General features: G+C 38.4%; 1 protein-coding gene across 2 annotated transcripts; it reads right to left on the bottom strand.

Annotated features, from left to right (window-relative positions):
- Positions 1-9030: 9030 nt before the first annotated feature.
- LOC148025131 (folic acid binding / transferase) lies at positions 9031-11401 on the bottom strand. Of its 2 annotated transcripts, none has more exons than XM_087694854.1 (2): positions 10906-11401; positions 9031-10328 (listed from the first exon to the last, which is right to left on the bottom strand). In XM_087694854.1, the coding sequence occupies exons 1-2, from the start codon at positions 11339-11341 to the stop codon at positions 9802-9804; spliced, it is 963 nt and encodes a 320-aa protein (XP_087550980.1). In that variant the 5' UTR covers positions 11342-11401; the 3' UTR covers positions 9031-9801. The 2 variants fall into 2 exon arrangements, with proteins under 2 accessions (XP_087550980.1, XP_087550981.1); XM_087694855.1 differs by having other exon boundaries at positions 9034-10328; positions 10945-11401.
- Positions 11402-18481: the final 7080 nt, after the last annotated feature.

The raw sequence follows: 18481 nt of genomic DNA on the forward strand, positions 1-18481 counted from the left end.
AGAAATTAAAGAACATGATCTTACCCTCTCTTTGTTTTTTATTCATTCATTCTCCTCTCTCTCTCTCTCTTTCTCCCTCTCTCTCTCTTTCTCTCTTTCTCTACACACACACACACACACACACACACACACACACACACACACACACATCTTCTTCTTCTTCTTCTTCTTCTTCTTCTTCTTCTTCTTCTTCTTCTTCTTCTTCTACTACTACTACTACTACTACTACTACTACTACTACTACTACTACTACTACTACTACTACTACTACTACTACTACTACTACTACTACTACTACTACTACTACTACTACTACTACTACTACTATGATGACTACGACCACGACTACGACTACCACAACAACAACAAACAAGAAAAAAAAAAAAAACAATAACAACAACAACTACTACCACTACCACTATCACTCCACTACTACTACTATATCTACTACTACTACTACTACTACGACTACGATGACTATGACCACGACTACGACTACCACAACAACAACAAACAAGAAAAGAAGAAATTAAACAACAACAACAACTACTACCACTACCACTACTACGACTACCACAACAAAAACAAACAAGAAAATAAGAAATTAACCAACAACAACAACAACAACTACCACTACCACTACCACTACCACTACCACTACCACTACCACTACCACTACCACTACCACTACTACCACTATCACAACAACAACAAACAAGAAAAGAAAAAAAGAAGAAATAAAACAACAACAACAAAAACAACAACAACTACTACTACAAAACAAGAAAAAGATAAATTAAAGAACTACTACTACTACCAGTACCACCACTACTACCACTATAAATAAGAAAAGAAGAAATTAAAGAACTACTACTACTACTACTACTACTACTACTACTATTACTATTACTACTGCTACAAACAAGAAAAGAAGAAATTAAAGAACATGATTTTACCCTCTCTTTGTTTTTTATTCATTCATTCTCCTCTCTCTCTCCCTCTCTCTCTCTTTCTCTCTTTCTCTATTATGTTTAATGTTTTTTCCCTCTCTCTCTTGTTCTTTCTTTCTTTTTCTCTCTTCCTCTCCCCCTCTCATTTTCTCTCTTTCTCTCTCAATTTACATGATTTTTAACAAAAACAAGCAAAAGAAAAGGAGAAAAAACAAAACAAAGCAAGAGGGAACAATGCACTCACCGCAAAGGCTTGAGGATGGATTTGGAGGCTCCACTTCGCGATGGCGGTTCCTCTTCACCCTCCGTACACATCCTCCTCTTCTTTGCAAACAGTGGCGGTGGCAGTGAGAAGCTCTCCTTGTTCCTCTTTCTCTCCCTCTCCCTCTCAAATGCAAGATGCAGTTTTCTCTCCCTTTCGATCCCTCTTTCGTTCGTTCGCGCAAAATGACGTGCTCGGGTTTCGGCCCGCTTTTTTTCACCCGAGTATCGTCGCTATTTGCATCGCATTTAGCAATGCAAATAGCGACGTCACTAATTTGCATTGGAAATGGTCGTCGCTATACTCCTGTATCCTTGTAGTGAGGAGACAATTTTCCTGAGATTGAGGGTTAGTAGTAGAAAAAGGTAGATGATAAACAAGAAAACTTGTTGGTAAGGAGAATGACAATGATAGATCTTCAAGAGGTCGATGACAAATTACTAGATACCCAAGGTGAATAGTAGAGAAAGTTGGATGATGAACAAAAAGACATAAATGATAAGGAGAATGAAAATGACACATCTTCAAGAGGACAAGAAGATAAAACACTTGAAAACAAAAATAGAGGTAGATGATAAAGATGAAAACAAAAATAGAGAGGTAGATGATAAAGAGAAAGAGCCCAAAAGCCAAGGGGGTGATAAACACAAAGAGCAAGGTAATGATAAACAAGAGAGCAAAGTAATGATAATATCTTGGACCTAAAAAATGAAAATTTTAGAAGGCTAAATTAGATTGTAGGGCAAGTAGTTGTCAGATGATAAAGATCCATAGTACCTCTCTATCTCACTAGAAGACATAATCTTTCTTCACATAGGAAAGACAAAGAAATTAATGATACGACAATATTAATACTTCTCAAGTATGTTAGGCTACAAAAAATTTATCATAATTTATTTTTTACTTTTTATGTCCCAACACATAATCATTCTTCTTGCAAAAATAGTTTATTGACTTAGAATGCACTCAGACACTACGATGCACACACTAATATCATGACATCTCCAAAATCCATGTTTGCATGTCATCATGTCCAAATTAACTATTGCTGTCTCATATCAACATTTTCACCTAGTTCTTACTATTTGTTTGCCATGAATTACTTGTGAATTATATAAATAGTTTTCGACTTAGAGCTTATCCAGACCCCAATGTGTGCACACTCATAGCTATATAAATTTAAAATGCCCTTTTGCGCATCGTTGGGTCTGCATAATTGATTGTAAACTCTTCTCACCATTTTGGCCTGGTTCGATTAATTTCTATTGTGTTGTTTCAAATGCTTGCTCATTATAGAAAATAATGTTTTAAGAGGGAACATACACAAACCCAATAGTGTGCACAAAGACCACAAGTCAACTTCAGAATTCCCCCTTGTATGGCATTGAATCCAAATCATCAATTTCCTCCTCTTTGCAATATTTATTTGTTTGCTGTGAATTGCTTGTAAAAGATACAAAATAGTTTTTGACTAAGAGCTTACCTGAACCTCATGGCATGCACACTCACAATTAGATAATTCTCAAATGTCCTTTTTTGCATCATCATGTCCATATCATCAATTGTTGTTGTAAACTCTTCTCATCATTTTAGCCCAATCTGATTAATTTTGTTACATTGGCCCAAACACTTGCTAATCATAGAAAATAATATTTGGACATAGAACATACATGAATCCAACAATGCACACAAAGGTTGCAAGTCAACTTTGGAATTTCTCCTTGTGCATTGTTGAGTCTGGGTCATCAATATCCTCCTCTTTGTAATTTTCATTTGTTTACCATGAATTACTTGTAATATATACAAAATATTTTTTCACTAAGAGCTTATCCCCAACTCACAATGCATACACTCACAATTAAATAGATTTGAGATGCCATTTCATGCATTGTTGGGTCTCCATTATCGATTGCAAACTCTTCTCACTATTCTGGTCTAGTCCAATTAATTACGTTGTATTGTCTCAAACACTTGCTAATCATAGAAAATAATTTCTAGACTACGAAACATAACTTGACCGAACATCACATACAAAGACCATAAGTCAACTTCGGCATTGCCCCTTGCACATTGTTGAGTCAAGGCCATCAATTTCTTCCTCTTTGAAAAATTTTACTAATCACATGTCCATTGCAATTGTGTCCAGGTGCTTGATGCTCACACTCCTATCAAATAAGATCAATAAGGTTTATGTTGTTGATCCCCTTATCTCTGCAAAAGCAAATTCAAACTCAATTGATTGCTTTCTACAAGAGGTAAAGCCTACAAAAAGTTATCATTCCATATCACAAGGGGTATATTCTTCTCCACTTAATTCTCATGCAAAGATTAGATTTACTCCTTGCTTTGATATATCATGCTAAAATACATTTTAATATGCAATTCACATTGGAGCACCTCAGTATTGAACCTCAAATTTAGGAAAAATTTCCTAATGAATTCTCTCAATGATTTCCTTGGGGATGTTAGACTGTTAGGAATTGAATATTTTGCTATTGGTGTGTTCCAACTGGACTTCAAATGACTATCAGAAGCATATAGAGTAGGTTTTCAAAAGAATATTTTCTACCCTTGAGGTCAAATTTCCAGGGTGAAAAAGGGATAAGGAGGTATTTTTTGCTACTGGTGTGTTCCAAGTGGACTTCAAATGACTATCAGAAGCATAGAGAGCAGGTTTTCAAAAGAATATTTTCTACCCTTGAGGTCAAATTTCCAGTGCGAAAAAGGGATAAGGAGGTATTTTTCTACAGCCTACAAGTCCCTCATCGGCCTAACACCTCCTCTCGTGGATAGAGAGTGATTTCAAATTCATGGAGATTTCTTCAAGAAAAGTTCATGCTTGAAAATAAATCAATAGCTTAAGTAAGTTTTTGGTTTCTAAGCATTACATAAATATATCTCTATTCCTCTTCATATTCTTCATCTTATTTTTGCAGTTCACACAAGATTGCTACAAAGATAACTTTGTTTGGCTAGTAGGGGCAGTGGCAATCAAAGTTCTTCTTGAAAGACATGTTCAACTCCCTCTTGACCCCTAGACTCCCTAGAAATTTAAAGAATACCTAAATTTTAAAAATTAGTAAGAAAACCAAACAATATTAATGATGCTCATACTTATACACAAAAGCCTAATTTACAAAAGCTCCCATACTTTGGCAAATGGTCGATGCTAAAGTGGTTGATCCAAATCAACATATTAGTCATGTGAGACCGCCTTTACATATTCATTTCATAGTCGTATGTAAGTACGACTTGTAAAGAAATATCAAGAACATGATGTTTCTTCATGATTCTGTAGACAACCATAATTCCAATTGAGTTTTGAATATGATTCGATCATCATCATTGGGGGTGGTGACTATAAGAACTAAAACCTAGTTTAGTATGCTTGTGATGGTCATTTGAAGTCCGCTTGGAACCCACCAACATAATGTAGTTCGGTATAAATAAGCCATCAAATATATCTCCTTTATTGATGTACAAAAAGATTGACTTATTGACTACTAGGTATCTTAATCATGACCTTTTAAAGCTAGGATATATGAGATTCTAATGTACAGCTTTTTAAAGAGTTTACATTATTTATGTACTTGATTTTGAATTTTGAGTTTCTAATCAAGTGTTATGGTCATTTGAGGTTTTGTCCTAGAGGTGCAATAATTTTTACACACGTCTTACACATGAACACAAATGGACACATCTTTTTGCTTTTTTAAGTCATTTGTGGAAGGCCACTACTTAATTTCCTTCCTCTCAAATTCCATAATCTTTCATCATCATTAAAGCAATCCCTCAAAAAATATATAAATGACATTTGGGATCAAGTGTAGCATATTATTACTTAGCCAAGTACCTTGTAGTGTTGCCAACCCCTAGTCTCAGGACAAAGAATGAGAGCTTACATGCAAGGTATGGAAGGCCAAGAATTAAAAAATTAGCATGTTTATTTCCCTTTTTCAACTATATTATGAAAGCTCTATCAAAAATCCATTGAAATCTTCACTTCCTACATTGATCTATACCAAATTTAGGTCATCCATTAAGGAGGCTATATGGCTACTTGCCATAGTTCAAGTAAATTCACAATGAGGGTCTCAATCAAGAAGGCTATGACAAACACAAACATGGAGATTGCTAGCATTGAGGGAATGAAATATTTAGAGAATATAGCCAAACCCTAGATAGGATCCCCTCAAAGGATTAAAAGGGTCAAGTGTTGCATTAAGGAAAGGTCACTAGCCAGTTGTGCTACTAGGACAAGGTGTATACTCCTTGAGAACATACCTAATTGGGGATTAGATAGCTGAACACTAGGTATCAACGTATCATCTTGCCAATGACGGGCAATGTAGTTTTCATGTTTATGAAAATGTTTATTTGATGGTAAGAGAATGTTTATGCATTGATTTATCGATGTGCTTAAAGGAATTATGTAACAAACCACATGGAATATATTAATTAAGAAAGGTGTGTAATACAATAGCATAAATTATGTAGACAAGTGAAAATTGCTAAGTGAGTGGGTGAAAAGCCAAAGGATGGAGGTCATAAAAACCCCATCCTCTAAATGAGAAAATTGGATTAATTAGATGGCTTTCTATACTATTATTGGGATTAGATCTTAGTGAGTAACCATCTATGTAGAAGGATAGAACCCAAGCTGTCATTATTTTAGGAGAATGGTGTGGACATTTATTGGTCCTTAAGCCATGGAAGCCATTACTACTCTCTATGAGCTAAGTGTAGTGTTACCTACTCTTGTTGGTTTCAAAATATCCATCTTAAATGAGCATCAAACTATAGTTAGGGTTACTTTTGATGTTTCCTTTACGACATAGAGCCAAGACTCCCATGTTCAACTAAGTTCATTATTTTTAATGAAACCAAGAGTTTCAATTTACTACCAAAGGATCCATGTAAGGTTTCAATGAGAGGGTGTCATAGTATAAGAAAGAGAAAAAAATACGTTTTTATAACTTGAGATCACGTAAGAGTTAAGATTGAAAAGAATTTAATAAGAATGAAGAGTTGAATATTTTAAGGGAATGATATTATTGTTTAAATAAGCAAGGTAAACTTGAGTTATCGATCTACTTGATCTTATAATATGTATCCATGTAATCATTTTTGGGATTTAAGCATTGAGGGATCTTTTTGGAATAGAGGTAATCATGAGTCTACTATCCGATTTGGGAAGAGAATTCTTCTAGTAAAAAAGAAAGATTATGCTTTTGGTGAAGAGAAGTAAATAAGAGAAATTGAGATCAAAATGATATCAAGAATTGCATGGTAGGGGGACTTGCTTGAGCTGTTGCACCAAACACACACCATACACATAAGAGGAAGCTCACTCAAGAACATAAGAAGAGCAAACTCAAATGTATCTCTACAACTCCAAGTAAGCTTTAAAACTTTCGAAGCTTCTCTGCACCCAATGCCTTCGTGAAAATGTCAACTATCTGATCCTATATGCTAACATATACCAAGTCAATCTCTCTTCCAAGTACATTCTCTCTCACAAAGTAATAGTGCATCTCAATGTGTTTTGTTCTAGCATGAAACATTGGGTTCCTACGTAGTTGTATGCTGGTCATGTTGTGACAGTGAATGACAATTGGACCATCTCCTTGGACATCCAGGTTATCCAATAACTTTTGTAGCCATATCACCTCACATGCTGCCATAACATCTCTATACTTAGCCTTTGTACTTGATAAAGCAATTATAGATTGCTTTTTGCTACTCAATGTAACTGTTGCATTACCAAGGAAAAATATGAATCCACTGGTAGATCTTCTCTTTGACATGCAACTAATCGAATTTACATTTGTGTATCTAAACACATGTACATCCTTATCTACCTCATAAAAAAGTTTATAATGTAAAGTGGACTTCACATACCTCAATATGCACATAACTACATTCAAATGAGGCTTTCTAGGCATTTGCATAAACTGACTGTCAAGGCCAATAGCATAGCTCAAGTCTAGCCGTGTGAGAGTAATGTAAATCAGACTCCCTACTATTCTCCTAAACATAGTAGGGTCTTCTATTTCATCCCCAGCATCAACATTCACCTTCATATTTTGCTCCAATGGTATTGAAAGAGGCTTATATGTCATACCATACTTGGATAACATATCCAAGCCATACTATCTTTGGGATAGCCATATACCATCATCACATTAAAAAATTCATTACCTTCAAGAATCCCATTGTCATTGTCACCTGTAATAATCAAGTCATTCACATAGATGACTATGATGACTAAACCTTCATCTCCCTTTTTCACATAAAGTGAGTGATCATCATTAGAAATATAAAAGCCAATATTAACAAGATCCTTTCCGATCTTGTCAAACCATGCTTTACGTACTTGCTTCAACTCATAGAGTGCATTCTTTAACCTGCACACATATGTGGGATACTCTAAATCCTCATAACTTACTCGCTGTTTCATATACATCTCTTCTTGCAATTCACTATATAAGAAGGCATTCTTAACATCCATTTGCTACAAACTTAAACCTTTGGGTGTTGCCAAAGCAATCATGCATCTAACAGTTGCCATTCTAGCAATTGGACCAATAAGTTCTTTAGACAACTAAAGATTGCTAGATGACTGGTTGAAAATTGAAAGAATGGAGGTTTTGACAACCCCATCATATGGATCAATGAACCTTATTAATCGACTAGCTCTCTATCTTATTGTTGGGATTAGAATTGAGCAGTCATAATCATCTACATAGAAGGATAGAGCTCAACCTAACATTGTTTTAGGGGGACAATGTGGTAGATAACAAGTCCTTGAAGCCACGGAAGCAATAGCCACTCTCTATGAACAAAGTGCAATGTTAGCCACACGCTCCATGTCATGCAGGCTTTAGGGTCTCTCTCTCTCTCTCTACCATCTCCCCCCCCCCCCCCCCCAATGGGAGCATAGGGAATCTAATGCTTTCTTTGTCTAGCATATAGTAGTCTTTGCTCTAACTAGCTACTCTTTGTCTATTTTTGAGGACTCAACCTCCTGTGCCTCACCTACGAGAACCTCCTATTTCTGGGAGTCCTAAACCCTTGTTGGGACAGGAGAAGACTCCTGTGGCTAGACAGCTAGGTGAAGACATCACCCCTTAAGTGGCATTTTCTTCCGTCTCTTCCTCCTCTTGTTCAATGGAACTCTCAAATTGAGCTAAGTATATTGTATTAAAAAAGAGACTAGATGGTGTTGCTTGTGCAACCAAGAGTTTCAATGTGAGCAAAACTAGATGATCATGCATGATATACTCAAACTCTACGTAGTAAAGATTTTGCAAAATCTAGCATAAATATATAATTCTATTGAGACCATCTACTCTCTCTCTCATACCTAATGGCTTTTTAATATAGTTGAGATACATGGAAAGAGAGGCAAGTGTATGATATATCATGTGGGCAACACTCTCATCCAAGAGTCTCAAGGATCTCTTAAAAAAATGGTATCTTTGCTAGGGTTTGATTGTTTTGATTGTAATGGAGTTGTTAGGCCAATCCTATGTTTTTTAGTACCTTGAAGTGTATTGTATCTAGATATGTGATGATGTATGATGCTACCTCTACACCTATGAGGAGCCTTACAAGACATTAATGCAACCTATATATATATATATATATCCCAAACTAAAGGTAATAAATGTACTCTCTCTAACTGTCTATTATGATCCTAAGGCAATAAATCCAACTAATCACCTTCTTCAATATATTTTTTCATTCTTGATTCAATACTTTATGTTAGTCTTGGTAGCATTTTGAATGCATGATGGATATACTAGGATAGATGAGGGAGAGATTTGAGAGAGAGAGTGAGTGGGTGAGATCATCGCCTTCACATTAGCTCAAATAGCTTGTTAGTCAAGCGCAACCTTAACATACACAAATGAAAGGGCCATGCACAAGTCGTATGGTTGATGGCATGACAATACTACTAATGATAGTGATGAAGCCAGTACATTAGAGTTAGAGGTTGATCGAAGGATCCGAAGCGCTTGAAGGAAGACTCCTTGTTTAGATCATCCACGAAGTTGATCAGTGAAAATAGAAGGTACCAAGATGAAGGACCTCACCATCAAAGAATGTGCCCATTCTAATCACACTACTCAAAGAAGTTGAGACTTGTAGGTGTGGCTATGGTTGAGGACTTCTTACCAATGATAATTTGAGACTTGGCGGTGTGTGTACGGTCCAAGTGGCGTTAGAAGAATTGCAAATTTCAAATTTCACCTTCCTTCAGGTGAAACCGTTATTACGGCAGGCCTTTGGATTAAAATCACTTTGTTTACTTTTAGCAATCGATGTTGTGCCAACCAAGGAAGGAGCCAAGCAGGAAACATGAAAAGTACGCGCCATTGAAACAGCCATGGGATTCGGTTCGGCTTTGCCATTGGAACAGCCATGAGGGTCCAGAGAAGAAGCTTGTACGCAAATGAACAGTACATACGAGAAAATATACCATCAATGATTCAGTTGTGAGTGACTTGAGGCTGCTGCTTGCTTTGAGGGCCCGCAGGTACTCCCTTGTTTCCCCTTACCCAAGGTTTGGAAGAAGCTTTCATATTATATGCTTTTTCCTTCACCACCACCAAGGACCTGATGTGCCATTTCTGTGATCTGGTCTTCGGAGTAGTCAGTGAAGTATCCTGCTTCAGCAACAATACCTTCTCTCTCTGCAAGCCTGATCACCTCTTCTTGCACCAAATCAGCAGAAGTCACTGAACAGTCAGTCAGATTACAAGCGATTTCCATCTTACTTGGTCCATGGAGCAAGGCCATGCACTGCACTCCAGGAAGACCACCTCCCCTGGTGCTCACTCTCCTTGCAATTCGACGACCCACCTGCAAGTCTGTTGAAAGCAAGGGAATATTGTAGTTGGCAATCCATGGGCATGCACCGATTACCACCACGCCCGTCTTTGCAGGAGCACATTCAGGGCCAAAATCTGGTGGCACAGGAAGTTGCTGTGAGCTTAGTGCAGCACCTGTCCACTGCCCCCCTCCATCTGATGAAAAGTATCCAAGGTCCCTTCGGATGCTATGGAGTGGCCGACCCTCAGGATGGGCAGCTCCATAAAGATATGTTGGTACTGTGCAGACATAGAGAAAGGAAGGGAGATCGGTCATTTTAGTCCAAAACTGATCTCCAGCTCTATTAATAATAAAAGAAAACAAACACTTCCAGCTGACAAGCGTTAAGACTATGCTGATTTGTTTGCATTTCTCTCAGGTGTATTGAGTCAGCTGGATCAGAGGAATACTCGACCTTGAGAAAGCACTCTCTCTCTCACAACCAATGTTCTGTTCATGTTAGTTCATGGTGAGTGAAAAGCTGATTACGTCATGGGAAGCATTAGGAAGAGCCGTATGTGTCTTCTGGTTTGTCTCCCCCAAACACACAAAAACACACTTTTTTTCATCATTTTTGCACAAATACAGATTAACATGTGCATGTGCGTGCATGTACATGGATACACAGACACACGAGAGACCTAAGCACCTGGAAGAATGCATAATTTTAGCTCATTCATACATAAACACATAGATACAGGAAAAAACAAGCACCCAATGCATGAATCCCATCTCACATTTCATACATGAAACCAGTGCAGCAAAGTAATGCTCAAGTACCGGCCAAGCATGAAACTCATCTAGCATTCAACATACATGAAACCAGAAAGTATTGCGCGAGGTGAGTTCGATTACAGGCCAAATTAGATCCAATGTCCCGTGCAAGCGCTGTAGCCAAGGGCACCACAGACTGGAGGGAGGTGGAAACTCCGAGAGGATGAAAGCAAACATGATCCACGACACCAAGGCGCGGGTGCGTGCCGCTATGCTGCCGTAGATCGATGTGGCAGAAGGCCGTCCGCACCATCTCCAGCACCAAATTGTGGAGGGGGGGGCACGAGCTGTTGTGAAGAGCGGCCACAAGGGTGTATCCAACCCTGTTGTAAGCGCTGTCCGTGAAGGTGTGGATGAGACGGGCCTCTGAGGCACGACCAGGGATGGCGGCTATGGCTTCCAGAGCTTGAGGATTCCTGCTCTCTGAGACGTACAGCTTGCAGCAGGCCATCGCCAGCAGGGCTTTCTTGCTGGCCATTTACGTCTGCAATTCCGTTCGTCGTCGCCATCCTTTGCCTTTCCTTCTGCGCAATTACCGACCAAGTGCTTACAGATGCGATTTTCATTTTGCGTTACTCAGTTATCTTTTTTTTAAAAAAATTAAAAAAAAATCTTTATCTTTACGTACAGCTGTTCCAGACCCATCCCGACAGACGAGTCGGAATGGAGGAAAAGGGGGGTTGGGCCCTGGGGCTGTTGGGCACATGACCGGACAAAGATAATCTTTGGAAAGACACACAACAACTTGTTTATTGGCGAGTTGGTTTGAGATGGCGTTATTGCAAAGTCCGCGTGGGTCCACATTGCTGCAAATTGTCTTCACTTTTGTCTTGTGCAAATTGTTTACCGGTGAGTTGGTTTGAGATGGCATTGTTGCACGCGCCTTCCCTTTTGGCTTGGGCTTGCGGGTCATGGTGGATAGGAAATACACATTGTGGACATGTTCTTTATGCTTCCTATGTATGGCAAGTCGGCACATGACCTTATAATGCAACTCTGTCCAAATGAATGTGGATACATTGGATGAGGAACAACACCATCTTATCTTACACCCATCAGTTTCCTAAGAAGGGCATGTTGTTTCATTAAGAGACTTTTAGTGAGTAGATCTACAGGATTCATATCTATAGGGATTTTGACAAGCTCAATGGTCTTATCCTTGACCACCTCTCTGATGAAGTAGTAGTGTACATCAACATGCTTTGTTTTTGCATGGAAGATTGGATTACATGCCAACTAAATGGCATTCGTTGAATTCAAATGCAATGCATAAGTCATAGTCATACCAAGATCTACAATCAAACGGCCTAACCATAGGGCCTCCTTGCAAGCCTCAGTGAATGCAACATATTGAGCCTTGATAGTAGGTAAGGAGGTGCATTTCTATACACTGAATATCCAAGAGATAGTATCTCTAGTATAGGTAAAGATATACCTAGAGATGGACTTCCTACTATCTGCATGTCTTGCATAATCCGAGTCAGTGTAACTAATGACTTCTATATAATGGCTATCATAGCAAATGCATGTATATACAGTGCCTCTAAGGTATCTCATGATATCCTTCATAGCATCCCAATGTCACTTGCCATGTCTAACCATATAATGTGCTACAATTTCCACTACAAATGCTATGTCAAGAGCAGTGGTGGTTGTCATGGCATATGCCAAATTGCCCACTATGAGTGGCTGTCATGGCATACATTAGACTACCCAACTGTAGATGCATGTGAAAACTTGGCTATCTCGATCCTCTTATTATCAATAGAAAAATGACCAGTGGAGTAAGGTTCCACTGTTAGGAATATCTAGGTAGCAATCCGAGATATATAGAATGCAACTACTACTGTAGCAACGAAGTACCAACAACTATTAAAGCGTATGGGGTGTTAGATATATAAATGCATACAACTAATGTGTGTAAAGCATCCACTGCCACTGACAATGATAGGTATCGAGTATCGTAAAGCTCAATAGTAAATTAGCCCATAAGAGTCAATATATGCAAGAACAATACATGCATACAATTGAGCATATACATGAGCAAAAGACTCCCATCATCTCTAAAGAACCAAGCTCTACCAAATAAATACAAGTGTCTCCCATAGGAAGCGAATCCAGAATGTAAAGTGAGCAAGCAAAGCTTAAAACATAAGTGTCATAGCATATGAGAAGCCCAAGTATATCATAAAGACATTCGAGAGTATATACATCCAATATGCCTTCAACCCGCAAGTGAGTTATCATAGAAGCAATAGTCCAAAATGTCGGGGAGGTTACTCAAGCCACCAATCACTATAGGAGTTAGCTGAAGCTGGATATCAGTGCTAGGAGCTGAACGGGGGCCTCCTAGGATAAATGGCATGAATCATGCTGGCTATGCTGGGGGTTCTATTGTGCTATTATTGATAAGTTAAAGTAGAATGGAGCTCTTATCGAAGCTCAAAGACTCCCTTAAAAGGGCTCGAACAAGGCTAGAACAAGTTGGAGTGAGTGGAAGATCAATGGGATTGATGCATACCTCAAGGGGTGATTGCCATGAAAGCTTGAAGTGAAGCTCTTCTTCTCAAGCTGAATCAAGTGATGATGAAGCTCCTCAAATACCTACTCTGATACCAGTTGAAAGATGGTGCAGAAGGTAAAAGCACGAGCGGAAGCAAGAAGCGAGCAAGAGCTATAGAGATTCAAGCAAGATGTGAGAGACTAGTGTGGGAACTCCAATAGTCTATATGTGTGACCTACCTTTCCCTATTCTATTGCTACTAAAAAAAAACGAATAAAGGGACAATGATGGGTACCCACCACATGTAGTGTACATGTGTGTGCATGCTATATATAAGTGAATGTAGGTGGCTAGGCACAGGTAGCCTTTAACCCCCAACAAGGGACCTTTTAGCTCTATGCAAATCGTTTAGGCTCTGTTCTCACTTAAAATAGCACCAAGATTCATTTTGGGTTATGATTCTCTTAAAGACTAGATCATACGGTTGTGTTTTAAGATGGTATAGATTGGATAAATGTTTAGGTATTTTGGTTGCCAAATAGGAGTGGGTGTCACTATCCAGCAAGGATTTGAATAGCTAAAAGCCAAGCTCATGTTGAAAGTCAATACCAGTTTTCCTTCGGCATTTGAAGGCAAACTCATACCTAATTTCATGTTAGTGGCAACTATGGTATTTGTTGTAGCAATATTTTCCATTAGCAAAGCCACTTTGGGGTGCTTCAGACAAGGTTTCAAAGATTTTGTGTGGAGCTTTAAGGGCAAGTCCAAATAGCATGCCATCTCTTAGGAGGTTGTCATTGCTGATATAAGAGAGGGAGGATTGGAAATACAAAAACTCAAACATAAGGTTGAAATACTAATGTTATTTTAGCTCAAGAGAATGGAAGTTGAGCAGTTGTGGGTTAACATTATAGAATACTCGATCAGAACATTTAATAACTCGAGCAAATGTTGGATCGTGGTCAAATATCTTACTTTGCAAGGTGGCCCTTGTTTGAATCCACCAATCAAATGCACCTAAAGAACCGGTGCAAGTTCAAAAGAAGATATGCCATGGTTCAACTAGGATGGGAAACCTTGAGACTAGGGGTGCTTATTTGAATAAAGTAATATGGTCGCTAGATGGCACTTATGAAGAGTTAATTCATCCCAATGCATGTTGAGCATGTGCTCTCCAAGACTATTTATAAACAAAAGCCTTAATGTTGGATTGATTTATGGAATTCCTATCCCTTAACTTGAAGAACCTAAAAGAAATTTATACATCTTTCACCTAGTTGACAAAGAAGCGAAGTGGCTATACAAGATCTTTCTAAAGAAAAAGAACAATTGGCCCATTTTTGGGCTCCTTAGGAAAGTCGATCGCTTGGCCTCGAAGATGAATAAATCTTTATGGCATATAAGAGAAGATTATCTTTAGTATTCCTTCCTCGCTATTACATACATTTAGAACTTGGGTAGTCAAAAGATCACTTTCCAAGAACTACAATGAAGACTTAGAGGATGAGTGGTCAGGCTTGGGAAGGCACTCTCTCCAAAAGACTTAATATGATATTATGGAAATGTATAATGAATAGATTCTCAATGGAGCATCTCATCTTTGTGTTATGTTTAAGAAGGAGAATGAATCATTGCCCCACCTTTTGGGGGGAATAATAAGACATCATGTGTGCTTGTGGGGCCAATTAAGAGGGGGTTTCTCATATTGTCTTCCATGATAAAATCAACCAAAAACGATGCTTTTTGGTGAGTAGATATTATCGAGGAGTCCTTAAAGATTTAAGTTGTGTTGCATGTTGTTACAATGAGGTTCATTTGCCACTTTGATATGGAAAGTTCTTCAATAAAGTAGACTTGCTAGGTGTAGAGAGGAATTTTTATTAGTACTCAAGGGTCTCAAAATGAAATACTTTGTACAAAGAATAGTATTTAATAGCCTTTCCAATGGAAGCTGGATGTAAGCTTCTTTTAGGCTCTATCTAGCTGCATCATGTGATGATGTAAATATTACCTTTTAATATACTCTAATGTGAACTTTTTAATATACATTGTTAGAGGTCATTCATCATTGTTTTAAGACCTACTGTGGGGAGCAAAGGCATCAATAACTCCATGCTAGTTTGAGCCAATTTGCAGGTTGTTTGGGACAGCAACACTCCTCCAACATTACCTCCTCATTGGTTGCTCACTGATCACTTACAACTCCTCCTAGATGCTTAGCATTGGCCTTAGCATTGGCTTTAACCCTTGGTATTGAAATTGGGCAGCTGGTATTCGGCTCATTGACTGTGTATTCAACATACAATCTGTAAAAACAAGGCAGCCCCTTGTCATTGATGCCTCTTGCTTAGTGGTGATGCATAAATGATGCCCATTCATGCTTGGTTGATGCCCATCCATTCACGGAAGCTTACCCATTGATTGGAGATAATTTTGGTGAGCATTGTTCTTACTCAATTTGATAGTAATCTGGTTGCTATAATAACCATGGCTAAAGCTCATTTGATTAGTGGCATGCTTGTTTGATGCCCGAATTGCTATATATGATGCTACCATGTTCGGGCATGATATGCCTATGATTTGAGATAATTTTGGGCTGATTAGAGCACTTCATTTGCTTAGTCTTGATAGAGATTTGCTCCTGTTTATAATAGGACTAAAGCTTATTTTATCAATGAAAGCGTATGCTTATTGCTCTTGGGTGCTTATTGACTATTCGGGGTGATGTACTGATGCTTATGAATGATGTGACAAGCATTGTCACGGTTTGGGAATGCATTTGAGACATAATTGAAGCTCATTTTGATTGACATTGTCTGTCATTTTCTACGACATGCATCCACTTGAGACAATTTATGCCTATTATTCTTGGATGATACTCAGGCTATTTGCTTAGATGTTAGATGTCTGATATGGATGCTATATGTCTTGGCTATGTATAACAAACATTTGGGCTTTGTCTTGACTTGAATTGAGTTATTCTAGAGTTTTGAATAGTGACATTGGTATATTAATCATAGCTTCAAAGATGCTACAGCAGATGATTTGCCGACCATCTTGTTGGATGCTCTCGAATATATGCTACTTGGATCTCAGATGTATGGATGCCTTTCACATGATGTTTTGAGCTTTGTTTACATGTTTGGCATTTGACTTTTGTTCTAGTGGGAGCCACTTCTTGACACTTGGATATTATATTGAGCATTTGGTTATGTAGTTGAGCTTGAGAGTCTTCGAGTGAGACCATGGGACTTGGTGACATGTACATGCTCTTGTCATGGTTTATGTACATACTTGATGCTTAGTGGGCTGATCTAACATTCCTATTAGGCTGGCACCTATCTTTGTCACGATGTTGTTAGTGAGGTATGCATATTGGTTGGTTATGTATTGAGCTTTAGTTACATTGTTCAGTCTATTGTGCCTTTAGTTGGTCTCTTCTGTTACTCGTGAGACCCACTCTATGCATGATGGTTATGCCTATGGGATGTACCTTGGTTTGACACATTGATTCTTTGATAGTTCTCAGTGCCAATCGCATATTCACTCATATTCCTAGTTGGAGCTATTCCTTGGTAGTTGTAGTTTGTCTTATATTAGTGATTGCCCATCTTTGGCATTGATTTCTTACTGTTATACTTCATTTTCAACATGTTGTAATTGCAGTTTATTGCATTGTTTTTGCGAGCAATCACCTCCATTTGACATTTCTTTGCATTGAGTCTGTGGAGAGTTCATTACTTGGTCAATACCCCTTGTTTTTCAGCTTGATTTAGTAGTGGTTTTAGGGCTGTTTGTAGTGAATACAATAGCTTGCTTTGATAGTTTGTGCACTTGTTTGCCTTCATTATGTCTAGTGGCTCGAGTGATAGTGCTATCTTTAATATTGATAAGATGGATGACATGAACTATAGCTACTGGAAGACCTAAATTTGGCAAGTTTTAGTGTAGAAAATGCAAGTAGGCCTTTGAAACATAAGGGTTTAAGCCTAAACCTATTGATGCGAAGGATTGGGTTGAATTAGATGAGCTATGTAAGTTGACCATCATATTGTACCTCTCTAGGCAAGTGTTCTATAATGTTATCTCTGATAGGCAGTTTGCATGGGACTTATGGGAAAAGATTTGCAATGTATATGACCAGCAAAGCGTCGCTTCCCATATGTATTAGTTGAAGCAGCTCATGGACCTTCGCATGAAGGAGGGTACTTCTATGTCAGCTCACTTAAATGAGTTTCATTCCATTATTAGTCATTTGTCTTCACAGGGGATTGAATTCAAGGGTACTCTACTCCCCTTGTTCCTCTTAGTTAGACCGCCTGAATCATGGAACACATTTCGTACTGCTATGTGTGCCAACATGCCTATTGATGGGGTACAATTGTAGGATGTAGAGGGTGCACTTTTGATTGAAGAGGTTTAAAAAAAGAATGTTGATGCTTTCTGAACCACTCATGCTTTGACAATTAGAGGCAATAATGGTAGGGATGGTAATGCCCACCATAGGAGAGACTCTCAACACTCTTGCTCTCAATCACATGGACAGTCTTGTAGTAAGTCCCATGGCTGTCAGTCCTCATTGAGTTGTCATTAGTATGGGAAAGTAGGACATATTCAATTGTAGTGCCATAAAATGCATGAATACAAGCACAATGAAAAGGGAAGGCTAAATTAAAGGACAAAAATGATAATTCTAGCAGTGACCCTAGCAAGTGTCAGGCGCATTAAGATTGAAGAGGTTAATGTTGCGTAGACTAATTCTGATTATGATTTCATACTTGCAGCTTCTTCTTTTGACACTTCATAGCTGATTGATGCTTTGTTTGGGTATACTCAATGTTGGCTGATAGATACAGGGGCTTCTTTTCATGTGACACCTCACAGAGAGTGGTTTCACTCCTATCACCATATGACTAGATCTGTCAGTTTGGATAATGACCTGGCATTGGAGATAGTTGGTAATGGTGATGTCTAGTTGCAGTTTGGTTCATGTTACATGTTTACTCTTCATGATGTATGTCATGTATTGGTTCTCAACGAAGAGCCTTATCATTGTTGGTACTTTGGATGATGCAGGCTATATAGTTTTTTTTGTGATTCCTCGTGGAAGATTAC

This window comes from Lygodium microphyllum, chromosome 15, assembly GCF_053477565.2.
Source record: "Lygodium microphyllum isolate KBCC chromosome 15, Lygodium_microphyllum_v1.1.10, whole genome shotgun sequence".
NCBI classification, from domain to species: Eukaryota; Viridiplantae; Streptophyta; class Polypodiopsida; order Schizaeales; family Lygodiaceae; genus Lygodium; species Lygodium microphyllum.